Genomic DNA, 18,919 nt, shown 5'->3' on the forward strand with positions numbered 1-18,919 from the left:
TTAAACGACCTAGAGCTCGACCGGTTTCCCATTTTCTGTCGCACGTGCACGGATTTCTGGCCGGCGTGACGACGGCAACGTTCAGTCAGACCGCACAAAACCCCCCCCAGACACCCCAAACGGACAGATGCGTTTCTCTTCAGACCCGGCTTACAAAGCCGACCGGGGAGCCCCTCGCCCCGCTCCCCCGCAGCGTCCGGGGCCCCGGGGGGCCCGACCCCCGTGTGCCGGGCGGGGGGCGGCGGCGCGGCGGCCTACCCCAACCCCGGAGCCCCGGAGCCCCGGCCCCGCCGCGCCGCCGGGGCGGGGGGGGGGGGCGGTGCCGGCTCCCTCGCAGCGGGGCGGCCCGCGGCGCTGCGGCCCCCGCCCCGCCCCACCCCGGCCCGGCCCGGCCGGCACTCGGCGCCCGCCATGGCGGGGCTGGGGGAAGGCGGCGGGGGGAAGCCGCCGCTGCTGGTGAAGATCGTGATGGCGGGGGAGTCGTGCGTGGGGAAGACCTCCATCGTGCGGAGGTACACGGAGCCCAGCTCGCCGCCCGCCGGGGCTCCCGGCTCCTCCTACTTGGCCACGATCGGTGAGTGACCGCGGGCGGGCGGCGGCCCCCAGGCAGCTCTCCCGCAGCCCGGCACCTGCCCGTGCCCCGCTCCGCGCCCCGTTCCCCCGGGTGCCCAGCAGCCCGCCCCGTTCCCCCGGCCGCCCGCTCCGCTCGCTCCCTCCCTCCCCTCACGCCTCACGCCCGCAGGCCGCGGGTGCGTGTTCCAGGCGCGGCCTCCCCGGCGGCGGCGGCTCGGCGCTGCCCGGCCCGGAGACCCGGCCTCGCCGCCGCGGAGCCGCAGCCTGTGTCCGGGCGCGGCCGGCGGGTGCACCGGCGGGGGGGGTGGCCCGGGTGTGGGGGAGCAGCTCGGCCTGGCCCCAGAAGCTCCGTGCCGGCTGTTACCCCGTCCTTGCCGTTTGCCTGGGGCATTCGGAGCCAGCTCTTTTATTTTTAAGAAAACCTGATGAAGACACCTTGTTCCTTACCGCCCGCCACTGCAGGCGGAGGCCCTGTCACCGTGCACCAGAGTGGGTGCAGAGAACGCGGTGTCTGCCTCAGAGAGCTGTCGGACCTCAGCAATAGTCCTCAGTTTTTCGTGTTAGAAGGGGATTTAACTTCATGCTACTAATTTTTAACAGTATAAAGTCAAAATATCTTCTACTGTAGGTAGCCACATGCGTGATTTTTGAAGCAGAGCCGTTGCTGTGATGGAGATAATGAGCACTGCCAGACCAAGGCGGTTTTAGGGTGCTGCACCACCATGCCGCCTTCCCGGCCGCCTCTGCAGAGCCGGGCTCCTGCGGAGCTCCCCGCTGCCGTGGGACGCAGGCCCCACACCGCCAGCCCCACGCCACCACCGCGGGGAGCAGCAGCGTTGAGAAACGAGTCTCGTCAGCGCGAAGACGTGTGGTGTGGGTGCGGTGGTTTGGCTTCCTGCAGAGATTTCCCAATTTCCAATAGGGAAACATTAATTTTTAAAAGTTTGAATGTGTATAAGAAATATTTTTTCATTTTCTGTGCTGTTGAAGAGCAAGTATGCACAAGATAGTGTGTGTTCCTGCATTTGGAGTATGCGTAGCTCTTTTATAGGTTTTTCGGTGTGGGAGGAGTTGGCTTAACTGGATAAATAATGGGTAGTAGCTGTGGCAGCTGCTGGTCTGGGGAATATTCAGTGTACATGAGATAACTTGACCTGCCTACATGAGAATGGCTGAACTTAAACCACTTTTTGTTTTCTTGCTCATTCTTGCAAAGCAGCTTCTGAAACCAGCAGGAGCAAAATGGGAAGAACGCAGCTAGCAGTGAAGTCGTGAAACTCATCCTTGTAACAGGCAACTTGTTACCAGGCTTAGCAAAGAGTCCCAAAGAACCACCGTGAAAATAAACATCAGCTGTGTTGATAAGTTTTATAGTGAAACAGGAATTCTTGACCGTGAGGTTATTATTTTGAGATATAGTTTATTTTACTCTTAATTCAGTCCACTGCGGAGTCAAAAGCTCTTGTATGGTGATGATACGAAGAACAGATTTTCCAAGTTGTGCGTTGAAGTAGTTTAAGGAAAAGTTAAGATAAAAGAGTTTTGTGACACTTACGGACTAAGACTAACCATATTAGTTCTGTTACTGTTCCTGAAGCCCATTCTTGAGAGATTTAGAAACTTTTTAAACAAATGTTTATCTGAAATGTACATGAATCATCCAAATGCGGTATTTGTTACATGAATGTGATTTTAAAATTATTTCTGAAATACCGTGTTCCATTTGATTCCGTCTTAGGAGGTGTATTAGATCTTAGACTTTCAAAGCGAGTGGGATTGTGAGTGATGGCTTCCGAAACAGTAGTGTTGGAAGTTTCTTTTTCGTGAAGGCAGCTACAGCCGAGAGCATGGCCTATAGGTCGTGGCCTGTAGCGGTGTAAAGGAAGAAGACATAATGCAATGTTTTTTCTGTTTGTGATGTTTTCTCCCTCTTTGTTGACACCATCAAAACAAGTAACTGTTTTCATCCGGATGCCTGTTTTATACAAGCTCAGTCAAATGATCCCTATCATGCAGCCTAGTGAATGCTTATCTGACGTTAATTGATTTTTCATCTACCTGTCCAGCTGGAATGGTGATTTGAGTAGAGGGAAGATTATCCAGGCTGTGCAGTCTCTCAGTCATCTGAACTCCCTGACAAAATCCTGTGCCACCACCTTCCTTAGTGGCAAAGGGTCGTAGGCACAGAAGTTAAAAGGTTGTTGAAAGTGTCATTTATGTATCTTCATGAATCACAGGTTTGTAATACTAAGAAAAATCCAAATGTTATTACAAGGAGAAAAAAAAAAGATGCCAAACATTTTGTAGTAGGCTCTAGTAGTAGTGATCTTTCCTAAAATTATGTATTTTATGAACGCATCCACAGTAAATTTTCCTTGAAAGCTTTTGATGCAGCACTTAAAGACTCAACGCTGGGTGCCCTTCCTCCTCTTCAATTATGCGGTTTGGGTGAATTATAAGCAGTTACAGTTTTCTAATTAAACTTATACGCACCATAAGGCAGACGCATTGTATTATGAATAGACTATAAAGAATAAATGTTTTTGTTTAAACAATGGCATTGCATATAAAGCCATAGAGAAGCCTTGTGAACAAAAAAACCCCTTGTATACAAGTGTGCAGGATTGTGATCTCACAGGCTGTTATTTTGCTGTATTACAGTGGCTGTAGTCCAGCAGCGCATGTTTTCTGTGAGAAACATTTCTGTAGAGGTGTGAGTCCCGCCGAATCTGTCGTACTTGAAAGTGGTACAACTACCAATGCTAGGATTAAAAAACAAAAAAGTAATTTTATTTTTCCTTTTTCCTCTAAAGGAAACTTTCGCTTTTTAATGCATGCCTGTGTTTAAAAAAAGGAAAGATTTATTAAGAGTGAAGTTGCACATTCAGATGATTTATGCATTTATTTCTAATGTGAGATGAATAAGAGAACCAGCTGTGAAGTCTGTGTAGATTCCCTGATACCCACTGTAGGAGGAAATAAAATAGAGTTAATCAACAAAAATGAACTGTATTGCAGTTAAACATGTCCTGCGTTAACAACACTAGTAGTAATCTGCATCTTAATTCTTTTTTTTGTTTCTGTTTACAAGGCTGGATTTTTTTTGTCACTCTTACTTTCCTAACAAACCATTTTATCCCATGAGTTGCTTTTCTTACCAGAACAGTAATTACCGGTACTTGTGGCCACTCAGATACGGCTGGGCTTCAGGTATTCCTTAACATGCACAGGAAAAGAGTCTGATTGAAGTAATGCACCAACAGCTAGTAAGGGTTAAGTATGGGCAGGAGTAACGCGGTGGAAACTCAACCCACAGCATCTCACTGGGTGCTTTCCCAGCTTGGGCACAGGAGTTGGTACCGACCGCTTCCCTCTTTCCAGAGCTGAAGATGCTGCGTGACATCAAGTGGGCTCGGTAGAACCTGCGCCGGGGCATGTACCACCCTCTGCCCATGCTATCACTGTTGCATCCTGCTAAGCTGCTCAAACTCGCATTTTCTCTGGATAGACTTATTTTTTTGAGCCTTTTCTATCAGAACTTGCCAGCTGTATCAAGGTGAAAAGTGTGTTGTAGTTTTCTAGGCTGGTTGCAGAAGACCTCTTTGAAGAGGATTTTTGCAGTTGGCCAAAGACTATTTTATAGATACTGAGGGGTGAAAGGGGCAATTCACAGTGGAATTCCCCTGCGGTGGACTATTTTGATTCTTTTTAGACTTAATTACTTTTAAGATGCCTCGGTCCTAATATGGGCATATTTATTATTTGGAATATAAAGAAAATAAATTAATCTCATGCCTATTTATAACAACCAGAATTTGAACTTGTACCCAGCATACCCCTCTTGGTTTTATTTGACAGCTTAAAAGAAGCAAGTACAAGCTGATGCATTCAAATAACATTTATCTCAAGAGTGGTAATCAATGCTCGCATTGTTATGTTGATCATGTTGTATAATACATGGGCCTAAAAGCATCTGAAATCTGTGAGCTGTCTTAGGCATTGTATTTCTCATTTTTCTGTCTTCCCAACTTGCTAAGTTTGCTGGAAATTTCATATAAAGACATGAGCAATTCATGCATGCAGAACATATTGACTTCTGTTTTTCACTAACATTCATTGACCTTTTAGGTCAATAAATTTTGAAGTTGACTTAAGAAGTCAATAAGCCTTATTTTAATTTAGATTAAGTTTTAGTCTGATTCAGCACTCTACTTCCCTTTTTATGAATTAATAAAAAAAGCTTATAGCAATTTATTATTAAAATGTATGTGAACTAAGAACTGTTTCCTGTAGGTCTGAGAATCCCTGGCTGGATTATAATTTTTTGCAGTATTCCCAGCGCACTATTTTAAAGTGATATTCCAGCCTCCCAGTGCGTACTCTGTCCCTCTGCATCAGTTGTAGAAAGTGATACAGATAATTAAATAAAACTGCATGAATTTAGGGAGCAAATGTTTTCTATCACATTGGAATTTCACCTTACACGAGCAAATTTGACTTAAATTACATTTCCGTCTGACATTATTAATTCCATCAAGGAAGCTTTGTGTAATATTAATTACAGATACCAATTATGTTATTCCATCTTTCCTTTCCATTGGAGCTTCAATAAAAATTCATCAAGTGAAGGACATGATTATCATAATAATTTTAAAAATCCACCTAAAGTCTTTTACCACATACACACGAAAATGTTAATAGCATTGGAATCATGCATGTGAGAGAGTACTTGTCAAAGTTTTGTGCACAACACATCCATGAGTAAAAAGGAAGGGAGTATTTCCTCTACTGCATATTTGGTTTACTGCCATGGATGCTTTCCTTTGATAAAGCAGTTTGGTAGGCAGGTTCTTAGAGAAATCAGAGCAATGACATTAACTTAAAATGCTTGTGCATTTTCAACCTGTTTAGTTTTTTCAAATGACTTTACTACTGGTGAAAAGCCACCCTGAAGTCATGTTAAGTAGCTATATTTTGACCTTACGGAATTTTGACAATGCAGTATGGCCAGCTATCGCAATGTCACCTTAACTTCACTTAATATAATTGACAAAAATAGCCTTATTGTTCTTTAGTGGGAAAAACAAATGCGCAAAGAAGTTATCAAACAGTATTTCAAGTTTCAGCAATAAAGTAATTGGGGAAAAAAAGTGGTTAACTGTGAGGAAATGCATCACTCTAAGATGGCAGCTGATAGCTGGCATATTCTAATATTAAGACTGAAGCTTCAACAACCCATAAGTCCAGGTATCATCTACCACATTTGGAGTACTAATTTGATAATACAATAAAGGAAAACACTATAAATTATAAGGAAAGTATCTCTGAGGAAAGATGTGCAGCGTATGTAGAGGCAACATTCTACACTGATTGCAGGTGCTAATGCTTGATTTTAGCATTAGCACACTGGATCTGAGATACACAGTGATTAAGGCTGTAGAGACAATCCACTTCATTTTGAGTGAAATCCAGTATATGTTTGTCTTTGCATTTAACTACTACAGCTAATTCCTATTCCTGTTCGTGTAACCCTAGATTTTTATTTTTTTAGGGATTTGGAAGTAAAGACAGAAAAACGGTGTTGCGCATGTAGCAGCTTTGTAAGCATTTCTACCTCCCTATTCATAGCTGCCACGCTGTTGTGATGAAACTGGAAACAACTGAGATCACCAATATATTTGCCAAGTGTTATTGTACATAGCCATGAAACTGCTGTCGTGTCACTTGCCTATTCATGGAAAAACCCACATGTAGTTTCAGAGTAGCTGCACCTTTGCTTTGACCTGCCCTTCCATTGCTTTGTATTGGCATTGCTCTGTATTGTATTTGTGTAATGTGTTGGCACATAGTTGTTTTCACCACTGTATAATTTCCTTTTACAAGTTCCATTTTGAATGTATATGGTTGACTAGTTATTATTTGTTTGATATAGTTCCTTTTCACTTTCTGTTAAAAATTGCATGATAACTAGAGCTAAGAAAGGCTCTAGATCTTCAAATGGAATCCTTGTTATTGTGAGAAATGTTACAGATTTTCTTCTTTCTTCTAGGCATTGATTTTAAAGTAAAGCCAGTAACGTTTAATGATACAAGAGTGAAACTTCAAATATGGTAAGTTGTAATTTGTATCACAAATGAGAGCCAAATAAATTACATTACAGCATGAAAAATCTGAGCTGCTTTTAATTGTGTGTCTTCCTAAAGTGCAGTTGTTCCTACTAGGTCATTTTAAAATTTGAATTTGGCCTAGGGGAGTGTATTTTGTGCAGCAACTAGTGTAAGTTAAAATGAGGGTTGTTGCTAGACTGCTTTAACAATGAAACTTGCAGCATACAAGCAGTGCAGACTTACAATCTGTATAAAGTATATCTACTTGTATAGAAACATTGAGGGAAGTAACAAAGCAAGAAAATTTTACATTTCATTACCTTTGAATGCATGTTCAAAAGGGCCACCGAGAGAAAGCCAGTAAGATGAATCTTTGGGTACCTACACTCTATTTTTTGTTTTTGAAGTTTTTCTAAAGGCTGTGTAGGGCTACTGACAGCCATCTCTCCAGGCATCCAATACTGAAGGTTATCTATATTTACCAGTATTTACCTTCTGAAGGGGTATGTGAATTGTATATGCGTTACCTGACCAGTATTAGATCTCTAGATATTCCATCTCAAGTTTTCGTACAAAAGTCTTGGAGGCTTGCTTACAGCTTTCTTAAGGCATAATTATGTGTAGGAATCTCTGCGTCCCAGTATTTTATGGCTTTTTCTCAAAACCTCCCTTCCATCTAACCAGCTTACTGTCTGTGTCACAGTTTACAAAGGGCTTGTCAGAATCTGGGATGTCATCTGACTCCTGCAGTGCTTGTACTCCAAATTTTTTTTTATCACCTGAGTTGTACTGATCTTAGTGATAATGTAGATAGAGAAGCAGTGGTGGGCTTGAAGCTACCTTCAGACTGTAATCACTGGTTTAGCTTTGCTAGTAGGGCTGTATTACTCAAGAGTAAATTTCCAGTGTGTTTCTTTCATTGCTGTATCTGGCACCCAGATTTTCTCTCATCCATACCTTTTCTTGTTCCTTTCCTGTTAAGGTACACCATTGAAAATTTGAACAATACTCCTTAAAATAAAGTGATTTTTCTTGAGGGTTTTGCAGTTTGATCATCGTTTTTTTGTTTGTGTGTGTGTCATTTCTTACAATTTCTTTCAGGGATACTGCTGGCCAGGAACGATTCCATACACTTAGTACTAGCTATTTTCGTGGTGCACAAGGATTTGTTCTTGTATATGACATCACAAATCTGGGCAGTTTTCAAAGCATAACAGGCTGGATGAAAGACATACATGAGGTAAATATATCTAACAGTGGTTGATCTCGTAATGAAGGTAGTTAATGAGTTACTGCAGTTAAAGTTCTAAATGACTGCGTGAGATTTATCCTTGTTCTTTGAGATTTATATTTATAACCAGAATTTCTTACCTTTAAATCAGCAGACAGTATGACAGTAGGATTACTGTTACCTGAAACTGCAGTAGAGTGGAGATTATCTAAGACAAGCTCCTGGTGATGCAGGAGTGTTTTCTGAAGTACTTTTAAAACATAGCTTCCAATCTGGTTTTGCGCACGTGGAGTTGTGGTGCTTTTGTCACTGGTGTGGCCACACACGAGCCAGTCTCCATGAGCTCATCCCAGGATTTTAACTGGCTCCAATGTCAAACTGTCGTATCACAGACAGTGCTTTCCCTTTCCTTATTTCATTACTTTAATGTAGTTACCTCATCCCAAGAATCAAAGAAACCAAATTTAATATCCTCTTTATCCTTGCAGGGTATTTCCTTTGAGAGGATGGTTTCAAGAGGGAGGAGCTGGGGGAGGAAAAGGAGAATCCCTTTTTGGTGGCAGTGAGCTGTTTGGTTAGCTCAGCTGCTGGTGGTATTGTGGCCAGAAACGCGTGCTTTCATGTGACATAGGAAGTGATTCAACAGCACATGGCTGCCAGATGGAGAGCATGTTCCCACCTCCCTTCCTGCTCCCTGGGCTCCTGCTGTGCTGCTTCTGGAGCTTGTCAGAGCCCTCTGAGTTCGCTCTGACTTTCTAACGTGGTAGAACAGTAAGACAGCAAAACCAGTTGGATGGTTTTTTGCTCCATCAGGGAGCTGGAGAGGTTCATAGAAAGGTCTGACATTACGGGAGTTGGTGCAAGGTAAGCAGGTAGGAGTAGGAAGGCCAGGAGAAGAACATGTAGGCACAATGTGAGGGAGGAACCAGGGAGGGAGAGCTGGGCCAGCCTTTACACATCAGATCATTCAGCTGCCTGTAACCCTGTTCCCTGAGTCCCTCTTGGTGTGTTCTCTTGTTAGGTCAGTTTTAGAATAGAATGTTTCAGTTGGAAGGGACCTACAACGATCAGCCAGTCCAGGTGCCTGACTGTTCCAGGGCTGGTGAAGTTAAAGCATGTTAGTAAGGGCGTTGTCCACATGCCTCTTAAATACTGACGGGCTTGGGGCATTGACCACCTCTCTAGGAAGCCTGTTCCAATGTATGACCACCCTCTCGGTAAAGAAATATTTCCTAATGTCCAGTCTAAGCCTCCCCCAGTGCAGCTTTGAACCATTCCCATGTGTCCTATCGTGGGGTACCAGGGAGAGGAGATCAGCACCTCCTTCTCTACTTCTCCTCAGGAAGCTGTAGAGCGCAGTGAGATTGCCCTAAGCAGTAGCATGGAAGTTTGTAGTGAACATGCTTGTGTAAGTTAGTATGCTTGTGTAAGAATCCAAGCAAGATAGTGCTCTCCCTTGTTTAAAATCAAGTAAACATTCAGGCAGTTTTTGTAATACTCTGTGAATTGGTAGGAGCATTATATGATGAATATGAGGCTTCATCTTGGGAAAGCAGGCTCAAAATAAAACCATCAAACGCATCCTTTTCAGTACACGGATGAATTAATGATATATCCAATAATACATACACAGGATATCTTATACTCTTGTTAAAACATTACATTACCTCAGTATTAAGAACATTACTGTGGTGACCTAGTATGTCATTATCCTTGATCTTAGGGCCATCTTAAAAGTCTTAGTGACAGCAGAGCCTGACTTCAGTAGTGTTACAAAGGAGATCTGATGGTACAATATTCTTACTGGCTTGTCTACACACACTTCACATTAACACGTGTTTTATTACTTCGTTAAGAAAAGCACGTGCCCTTCTCCTGGGGCAACCAACAAAAGTCACAGCTGGATATGCGACTGGTTGTAGTTTCATGATGTGCTAAGATTTAACTCAGCACATAGTATGTTAGTAGGTTTACTGTTATCTGAAGCTGAAAATGTAGATTATCCATAATATCAATTTATATACATACCTGTATATGCATCCATCCATCTGTGTGTATGAATTTATATATAAAACACTCATCTGTCTTCACAGTGCCTCCAAAGTGTTCATTTTGTCCCGTCATCTTCAATTAGATCAACAGGATGGTTGATTCAGTGGGCTACAATGCACAACCATAAACACAAAGAAAGTATCTGGACCATACAGCTAGGGTGGAGGGAAGGATGGGACTAGCTCTTGTAGCCACCGTGCAGGCTTAGACCTGCTTAAGTCAATCAGGGAATCACACCTGCACAAGCATGCCTTCTGTTCATGACGCTTAAAAGCTTTCGTGTAAACATACTCAAGCTATTAATATTTAGATTTTTTTAACCTTAACCCCTGCAGGTACTTTGTTAGTTCAAAATTTAAAAAATGGAAAAATACTCAATTTAAAACGATTTCTGGGAATCTAAACTGCATGATTGATTGTACCAATCTCAAAACTAGCAATTAGTGAGTGTTGTAATAGAGCTAGATAATAATAAAAAATTTAATTTTGTCCTAGTGGGATATCAATTTCTCAAGTGTCTTGGTGAAAATATATGGGGCCATTCATGGCAAAAGAAGTGTTTTTAAGCAATAACTGTTAAAACACAGGGCATTTCGTGAAAATTAATTACTTACTGGAGGTTGGTGACATTCCCTGCCTTTGCTTTGGTCTGTGAAAGCAAACCAGTATTTAATTCCACACAAATGCCCAGTATCAAAGTGGCTGTTGCTGCAGCACCTTTTAAAATATGCAAGTGTAGAAAAGTTAAATAAAATTTTTAAAGGGAAACAAATACAGGTTTCACTAAACACTGCACTAATAGATAATGTAAAGCTTGCACCTGAACCAATCAAACAGAATTTTTTGAGACAATTCAGTTATTGTGTTACACTCTCATTTTTTAATTCTTTGTACATAGAGATTTTAAACAAAGTTTTATAAAAAACGGTTCTGTGTGCTAAGCCATTTTTATAACAGTTGAAAATAACAATCTAAGCAATTTAACATTCCTAAAAACTCCATTGATTTTATGAAAACTGGCCAGTCAGTGCTATTACAATCAGATTACCAGTAATGTTCTCATTGTATTTCAGTTAAGTGTGGAATACAGCAACTTTCCTATTAAAAATGAATTATTGTTCAAGGAAGTTCAAGACACAAATATGCTGCCATATTTGTATTCAGAACTAGAGGAAAGTAACATCATTGTCCTTAAAAAACTGACTAGAAAAATGTACTCACAGATTAGTATCTTAGGACATTATTGGCAAATCCAGTACAGATGTATTGGATTTGTAATGCACTCATTAGGAGCATGATAATTACAGGAAAATTACTTTAGAAACTGAAACCATTCTTTATTTGTAGGATTGTGGGTCATGTCCAATTTATTGAGGTGTTCCTCAGGTCTGCTGACATGGCTTTTAGCTATTGTATGTAGCTGTTCTGAAAGGCTGATTCTGTTTGGCCTTTAGAAATTAAATACAAGTAACCGTGTACCAAATGCATTTGCAGGAATCAGTTCTTTCCAGGATGTTTTGAACAAGATTCCAGCTAACATATTGGCAAAAAAAGTTCCTCACGATAGAGTGGTCAAATGCTCAAATGGATGCCCAGAGAGGATCTGGAGATACTTAAAACTTGATTCAACAGGGCCTTGAGTAACCTGCCCAGACTTTCAGGTTGGCCCGTTTTTGATCAGTGACTTAGGCCAGATGACTTCCAGAAATCCTTGCAAGCTGTCCTGGTTTCAACTGGGATAGAGTTAATTGTCCTCCCAGCAGCTGCTGTGTTTGGGGTTTAGTAGGAGAAACATGTTGATAGCGCTGATGTTTTTAGTTGTTGCTATGAAATCAAGGACTTTTTCCAGTCTCCCATGTTGAGCTAACGAGCAGGTGTGCAGGAGCTGGGAGGGAGCACAGCTGGGCAGCCAGCCCAAGCTGGGCTGTGGAAACACCCCATGCCATAGACGTCATGCTCAGTTGATGAATGGGGTTGGCTTGGGGGGCGGGAATCTTTCTTTCTCATTTCCCTGAGTTCAAATCCTCTCTTGTCCAGGAGTTTGAACTTCGGCGGGAGTTCAGTCTTTTTCGGGCATTTCGCAGAATTCATGATTTTGAGGTTCTGTAATCGCTGCTCGGGGACTGGCTGCGAATCGATTGTCGGTGGTGAGAAGAACTGTACTATGTATAGTTTGTTTTGCATATTCATTATTATAATTCATACTGTGATTATTCGTAGTATGAACACTTCCTTTTTTGTCCTATTAAACTGTGTTTGCTCAACCCACGAGTTTTACCTTTTGTCCATTCTCCTCCCCATCCCACTGAGGGGGAAGGGGAGGGGTGTGCGAGCGGCTGTAGGGTCGTAGTTGACGGCTTCTGGGTTAAACCACGACACTAGCCTAAATCACTCCATGATTCACACATGGCATCTGGGTCTCCAGCAACTTTTGACATAGATGATAAGTCCTAGTTTTCTTTTAAATACATTGAACTGGTTTTAATTCTGCTAGTCTCCTGGTATGGCCATGAAGATGGTATTACCAGTTCCTGGTAATTATCTCCATGCTGGAAATTCTCTGCTAGCACAGAATTTTCTGCGTAGGGAAGATAAACTCATTTTTTCATGCAGTAGCAAGTCTTGGTGACATAATTTAGTGTTCTTGAAATACATTAGATCTCTATTTGTACTACCTGAAGAGGTGACCCGTCAACCAGGATGTGAAATGTGTGTGTTGGGTTGCTGCCATTTTTGCGTAGTGGCCTTTTTGGGTTCTGTTCATTTGATGCATCTGAGAGTTGGGATACTGGACTGTCTATTAGTGTTTCTGCATCATAGTTACAAGCAGCACAGCAAACTGCTGTACAAATGTAAATAAGTTTGACTTCAAACTCTTCTGAGTTTTTCTTCCTCAGATAGGAAAGATTGATGTCAAAAGGATCGAATTGTTCTGGTTCATTGGGTGGGTTTGTTGTTATGGCTCTGATTAGAACTGAAAGTTCTTGTTCTTGTCAATTTACTAAATTGGTTTGTCTCTAATCCCAGACTGGTTTCAGGATAAATTGGTTTATATCTAATCATGTCTAAGTTTTCTAATAGACAAATTCTATCATTTGTTTATTTCCACTGAAGTCCTGAAAACTAGGCATTTGTAACTGAGGTCACAAGGTGGCACTTAGAAAAGTATAGGGAAAGAGACATGTACAGGAATCGACATGTGAACACTGCCCCTGTGATGCTGTCAGAGACACTGTGAAGACAATGCATTCCAAATAAATTACTCTTCATTAATACAAAGGGTAAGTTTCTAGTGAGTAGGAAGAGGAAACTCCCCAGCTTTATGGCCTTCCCAAGCTCTGCCTTCATCTTGCCATGTGACCTCTTCAGATATGAAAAAATATATTAATGCAAATTAACGAAGTATTACCGTAGTGTGTTTATCAGGTGTGGGTTCTTGATTTTACTGTTTGGACCTACAAACAAACTTCCCTTGTCAAACTGTAATCGGTGAGTCCTGAAATCAGGCAGCCCAGGACATGTGGTGGAGGGACAAGGTGGTGATTCTCTACGATCTCTCATGGGATAGATAGCTTTATACAACAAGGGGTCTGGACAACTTTTGGGGAGTCACGGTCAGTTTGCTGCAGGGGAGGCTGAGGCCAGCCATACATGGTAGGATCTGTGCTCACAATTTAGAAAGTGAAGCGATATTTTCTTCCAATAACCTGTAAGTACAAATGTGACGTAGTTCTCATTCAGTAAAGGTGCTGCCTGTGCTACTTCTGATACTCACATGAATTCACAGCACCCCTGTGAAATAGTTTCCCTGCAAAATGAGAACAACTGAAGTAAAAAAGACTTAACGCTTGGAAAAAAAACCCAAATTACATACAAAAGGGATGAGCAAGATATTTTCCCTTTTACATTTTTGATTTTTGTTAATAGCCACACGGTTAGGCAGTGAGCTGGGTATTGACGTGGTTGGGTGCAGAGGCTAAGTGGAGGTGGAGTGGTGCAGTGAGTAGCAAAGGGCAGGCTGGGTGGCTGCTCTCAGAGCAGGCTGCTAAAGCGTGCTGTGGTCCTGTGGTACGGCAGTCCGGTGTGCCTGGTCCAGCCTGTGGCACTGCTGTGTCCACGGCTCTGACCCTGCTTCCTCCTCTGGCCACTGGTCCAGGCAGCCTGGCGCCCGCACTGCCAGCTCTGGCTGCTAGGGAGTCCAGTGGGGGAAAACCCTTTTGCCAAAACCCGATGACTCCAAGCTCTGTAGAACGCTTCATAAAACCTGGTCAGTCTCAATAAATCTCTTGGCTCAATTTTTTTGAGAGAATCACAGAATGGTAGGGGTTGGAAGGGACCTCTGTGGGTCATCTAGTCCAGCCCTCCTGCCAAAGCAGGGTCACCTACAGCAGGCTGTCCAGGCAGGTCTTGAACATCTCCAGAGAAGGAGACTCCACAACCTCCCTGGGCAGCCTGTTCCAGTGCTCTGTCACCCTCAGAGGGAAGAAGTTCTTCCTCATGTTCAGACGGAACTTCCTCTGCTTCCGTTTGTGCCCATTGCCTCTTGTCCTGTCACTGGACACCACTGAAAAGAGCTTGGCCCCATCCTGCTGACACTCACCCTTGAGATATTTGTAAGGATATATTAGGACCCCTCGCAGCCTTCTCTTCTTCAGGCTGAACAAGCCCAGCTCTCTCAGCCTCTCCTCATAGGAGAGATGCTCCAGTCCCCTCACCATCCTCGTAGCCCTTCGCTGGACTCTCTCCAGCAGCTCCTCCTCTTTCTTGAAGTGGGGAGCCCAGAACTGGACAGAGTACTACAGATGAGGCCTCACCAGGGCAGTATAGAGGGGAAGGAGAACCTCCCTTGACCTGCTGGCCACACTCTTCTTGATGCACCCCAGGATCCCATTGGCTTTCTTGGCAGCCAGGGCACACTGCTGGCTCATGGTTAACCTGTCGTCCACCAGCACTCCCAGGTCCCTCTCCACAGAGCTGCTCTCTAGCAGGACCACCCCAAGCCTGTAGTGATGCATGGGGTTGTTCCTCCCCAGGTGAAGGACCCTGCACTTGCCCTTGTTGAACCTCATCAGGTTCCTCCCTGCCCAGCTTTCCAGCCTATCCAGGTCTCACTGAATGGCAGCACAGCCTTCTGGTGTATCTACCACTCTTCCCAGTTTGGTGTCATCAGCAAACTTGCTGAGGGTACATTCTAACTCTTCATCCAGGTCATTGATGAAGAAGTTAAACAAGACTGGGCCAAGTACTGACCCCTGGGGAACACCACTTGTTACCAGCCTCCAACTAGACTCAGCGCCGCTGATGACAACCCTCTGAGTTCTGCCATTCAGCCAGTTCTCAATCCAATTCACCGACCACTCATCCAGCCCACACTTCCTGAGCTTCCCTAGGAGGATGTTATGGGAGACCGTGTCGAAAGCCTTGCAGAAGTCGAGGCAGACAATATGCACGGCTCTCCCCCTATCTACCCAGCCAGTCATGCCATCGTAGAAAGCTATCAGATTGGTAAGGCATGATTTCCCCTTGGTGAATCCATGCTGACTACTCCTGCTCCCTTCGGCAGCACATATACTAAAATTGGAACGATACAGAGAAGATTAGCATGGCCCCTGCGAAAGGATAACACGCAAATTTGTGAAGCGTTCCATATTTTTTTGAAACTGAAGCATAGTAAGTTCCGTCTGAACATGAGGAAGATCTTCTTCCCTCAGAGGGTAACGGAGCACTGGAACAGGCTACCCAGGGAGGTTGTGGAGTCTCCTTCTCTGGAGATATTCAAGACCCGCCTGGACAAGATCCTGTGCAGCCTGCTGTAGGTGACCCTGCTTCGGCAGGGGGATTGGACTAGATGATCCACAGAGGTCCCTTCCAACCCCTACCATTCTGTGATTCTGTGATAACCTTTTCCTCCACTTGCTTGTTGATGACCTCCAGGATGAGCTGCTCCATCATCTTTCCCCGGATGGAGGTGAGGCTGACCAGCCTGTAGTTCCCTGGGTCCTCCTTCTTGCCCTTTTTGAAGATTGGAGTGACATTGGCCTTTCTCCAGTCCTCAGGCACTTTCAGAGAGAAATGCAGTGCTGATATTTTTTTCTTGGTGTTTTAAGAAAAAAAAAAAAGGCTAGGTTTTCTCCAAGTTCAGATTATTTTTATTTTGAGTTTCAGTAGCGTGAACTTTGAAATGTTAAAACAGAAAAACTGAACAGAGAGTGAACCAAAAATTTGGATTTTTTTTGTGATACCAAAGCAAACCACTGTTTTTCTTTCTCAGAAAAAAGACAATTTTCTTTTTGCCTTGGTGAAATTGATGACATATTTAACAGTATTTTTCCATGACATGGGAAAAAAATGTTTCCTGACTCTATTAGCTTAGTCAGTGCTGACTTGCATAATAGCATCATAACAACTGTAAAATAACCACCCTCTTTTTAGCTATAGATTTTGCATTTGGAAAGCTTATTCCTGAGCTATAAATAAAAGAGGATGAAGCTCACACAGTGAGCTTTTGGAAGCACTGAAGGGCCGTATTTTTGGCCAATTCAAATCAGTGTACCTCTGCCAACTGAGCATATGGTCAAACTTCTGCCTAGTCGTATTGACTTAATTTTTTAAGACTTCATCTATGTAATCAGTTTTCAGAATGTAAAATGGATGTCATTTTGGTGTATAGTCTTTAGTTTTCTAAAAGCAAGAAACTGCAATATACCATTGTTAAAAAAGCAATACTGTCAGTGCTTTGGTGGAGGATCCAGTCAAAGTGAAAATTCATTATTACAATATACTGATGTAGAAATAACAGTTATTTGCTGAAATGAATACTTAGTAATTGGTAATACTGATAAATACTTACTGAAAGGCCTGGTACCTCTAACCTCCTTTAAATTTTGTTATTGTTTGAAGCTGGTTGGAAAGACCATGCCTACTGCAAAAATTTGTGCTGTTTGTACAGAAATAAAGTTACAGGATGAATTTCATGGTTTTGTACATACAGTACACAGGTATTTGCCTTTGCCTTTTTACCTCAGAGTAAAGTCAAATGTCACTTGTAGAATCTTCAGCTACGTGCAGTCTTCTTCCAAATAAAAAGTTGATTAAATGATGAGATTGAATTGTCTATTTACCCTATTTTAGGAACTGATGCATGTGATTGTATGTAGGAGAGCCATTGACCTTAATGAATGACGCTCCAGTGCATTCTGAAACAGCCAACATTTTGGTTTATGAGTCCAGGTTAGGTTGATTCATTATTTTAGGTCTGTACTTTGTACTCTTTATCTTGAGCTTACTTCATTTTAATAGTACATTATTTTGAACATCAGCTGTGGGTATGAAATGAGATTAGCCGACTCTAAAATGAGAGTGGATTGAAATGAGGCAACTCAGTTGTAGAAGTGCGAGTAGGCTAAAAATAATTATTCTCTCATCCCTTAATGAACAGAGGTTTTTCTTTGCATTTCTGTGAAGGGAGAGACGTGTCCATGTGCATGTGCGTGAGCTCTGGGGAGGAGGATTGTGCCTGCTGTTGTCCTATGGCAAAGCTGTAAAAACTAAGACTTTGTTAGAGGTCAGATATTTCATCAACATCCTTGTAGAGAGATCTGCAGACTGCGACCAGGCTTCTGAGTCATCAGAGAAGCTGTGTGAGCACGTACTTTCAGAATATAAGCCACGGGATCAGACCACGTTGGCTTTAATTGTCTCTAGATAGAGACCCTCAGCTTCCTCCATTTAAGCACGGAAAGTGGTTTTAAATATTGTAATTTTCACAACAAATGTCATTTTTCAAATTCCACATGCTGTTTCAGAACTGTTCTCTTTCCTTGTCGTTATTCCAGTCATGTATAGTTACAATGGCTTATCTTAAAATAACACTGATGTAAAGCACACAGTGCATTTCACAGTCATCATGTATGTAACTGGATTAGTGGAACAAAGGATGATACAAGGTCAAAAAGCTGCATTTTTCTTCCTTTTGAAATCAATGAGGTTTTAAAATTTTACTTTATTAAAAATCTATTGCCTTCTTCGAGGTGTCTTGGAATAATCAAACTTTTATGTCGAGTTTGAACACTTTGAATGTAATTCTACTGTCTGTGTGCAAAAGTGAAGAGCAGGGAGATGCTCTTTCAGGTGCAGCAAATTCCTTCCTTTTTACTTGTGAGTGTTGGATGTAGACTGACTCATACGCTAATCCATGAGCCCGTTACTTTAGGGAGGGCAGCGTCTGTGAATTCAGGGCATTTCCAGTCCTTTTAAAGCCTTAAGATGGAGCATTCATCAGAAGATGGTGGTCATGGATCATACACTTTATACCTTATGAAAGGGGTTGGGAATTATGCCCTGCACTTCTAAGTGGCTTTTTTCTCCTCTTTGCAGTCTTGCTGTTTTCCTCCAAATCGCTGTAATGGGTGGAAAATACTTCCACATATGAAAAGGTCAGGACAGAATTTAGCCTTTACTTTGAAGGAAATAAAGTGTTGAAGGTTAGTGTGAGCTGAAGGTGAAGGGCTTTTGTTGTTTGTTTTTTTCTTACTTGACACTTATTAATGCTGGTTCTCTTTTAGAAAGCAGGTGATGAAGTGGACGTAATACTGTTGGGCAACAAGTGTGATAAGGAGTCAGAACGTGTAGTTCCAAAACAGACAGGAGAAAAGGTATCACTGGTACTTTCTTTGGGTTCTCCTGTGTATTTTGTATGTGACTGTGAGCTGTTACACTGAAAATGGTAAAAAGCTCTTGAATTCCAGAAATTCTGTTAGGAGTTGCTCCAGGAGAATGGTTATGCAGTTCTGGAGTGTGGTTTTTGTTTTAACATACGAGTAGAAATACAGTAAGTAGCTCCTAGCTGGTCTCTTTAGAATACTGATTTTTATTTTAAATGTTAAAATGTACTTTAAAAGTTTTAGGTGTTACAATAGAAATCTTATATTTTGAATGAAAATTAGTTCTAGAGTTT

The 18,919-nt window shown here is 42.6% G+C and overlaps 1 protein-coding gene and 1 non-coding gene across 4 annotated transcripts in view; both read left to right on the forward strand.

The window, feature by feature from the left end:
* Window positions 1-375: 375 nt before the first annotated feature.
* LOC142360854 (ras-related protein Rab-10-like) overlaps window positions 376-18,919 on the forward strand; it is a 65,327-nt gene continuing 46,783 nt past the window's right edge. For 2 of the 3 annotated variants that reach the window (XM_075416239.1, XM_075416238.1), the window contains exons 1-4: window positions 376-574; window positions 6,623-6,683; window positions 7,782-7,920; window positions 18,528-18,617. In XM_075416239.1, the coding sequence (XP_075272354.1) occupies window positions 412-574; window positions 6,623-6,683; window positions 7,782-7,920; window positions 18,528-18,617 (453 nt within the window). In that variant the 5' untranslated portion in view covers window positions 376-411. The remainder of the gene's footprint in view (window positions 575-6,622; window positions 6,684-7,781; window positions 7,921-18,527; window positions 18,618-18,919) is intronic. The other variant, XM_075416240.1, reaches the window with a different exon arrangement.
* LOC142360944 (U6 spliceosomal RNA) lies at window positions 15,511-15,617 on the forward strand. Its single transcript, XR_012763548.1, has one exon. It is a non-coding gene; the product is annotated as a U6 spliceosomal RNA (small nuclear RNA).

The sequence above is a fragment of the Opisthocomus hoazin genome, chromosome 3, assembly GCF_030867145.1.
Source record: "Opisthocomus hoazin isolate bOpiHoa1 chromosome 3, bOpiHoa1.hap1, whole genome shotgun sequence".
Lineage (NCBI taxonomy): Eukaryota > Metazoa > Chordata > Aves > Opisthocomiformes > Opisthocomidae > Opisthocomus > Opisthocomus hoazin.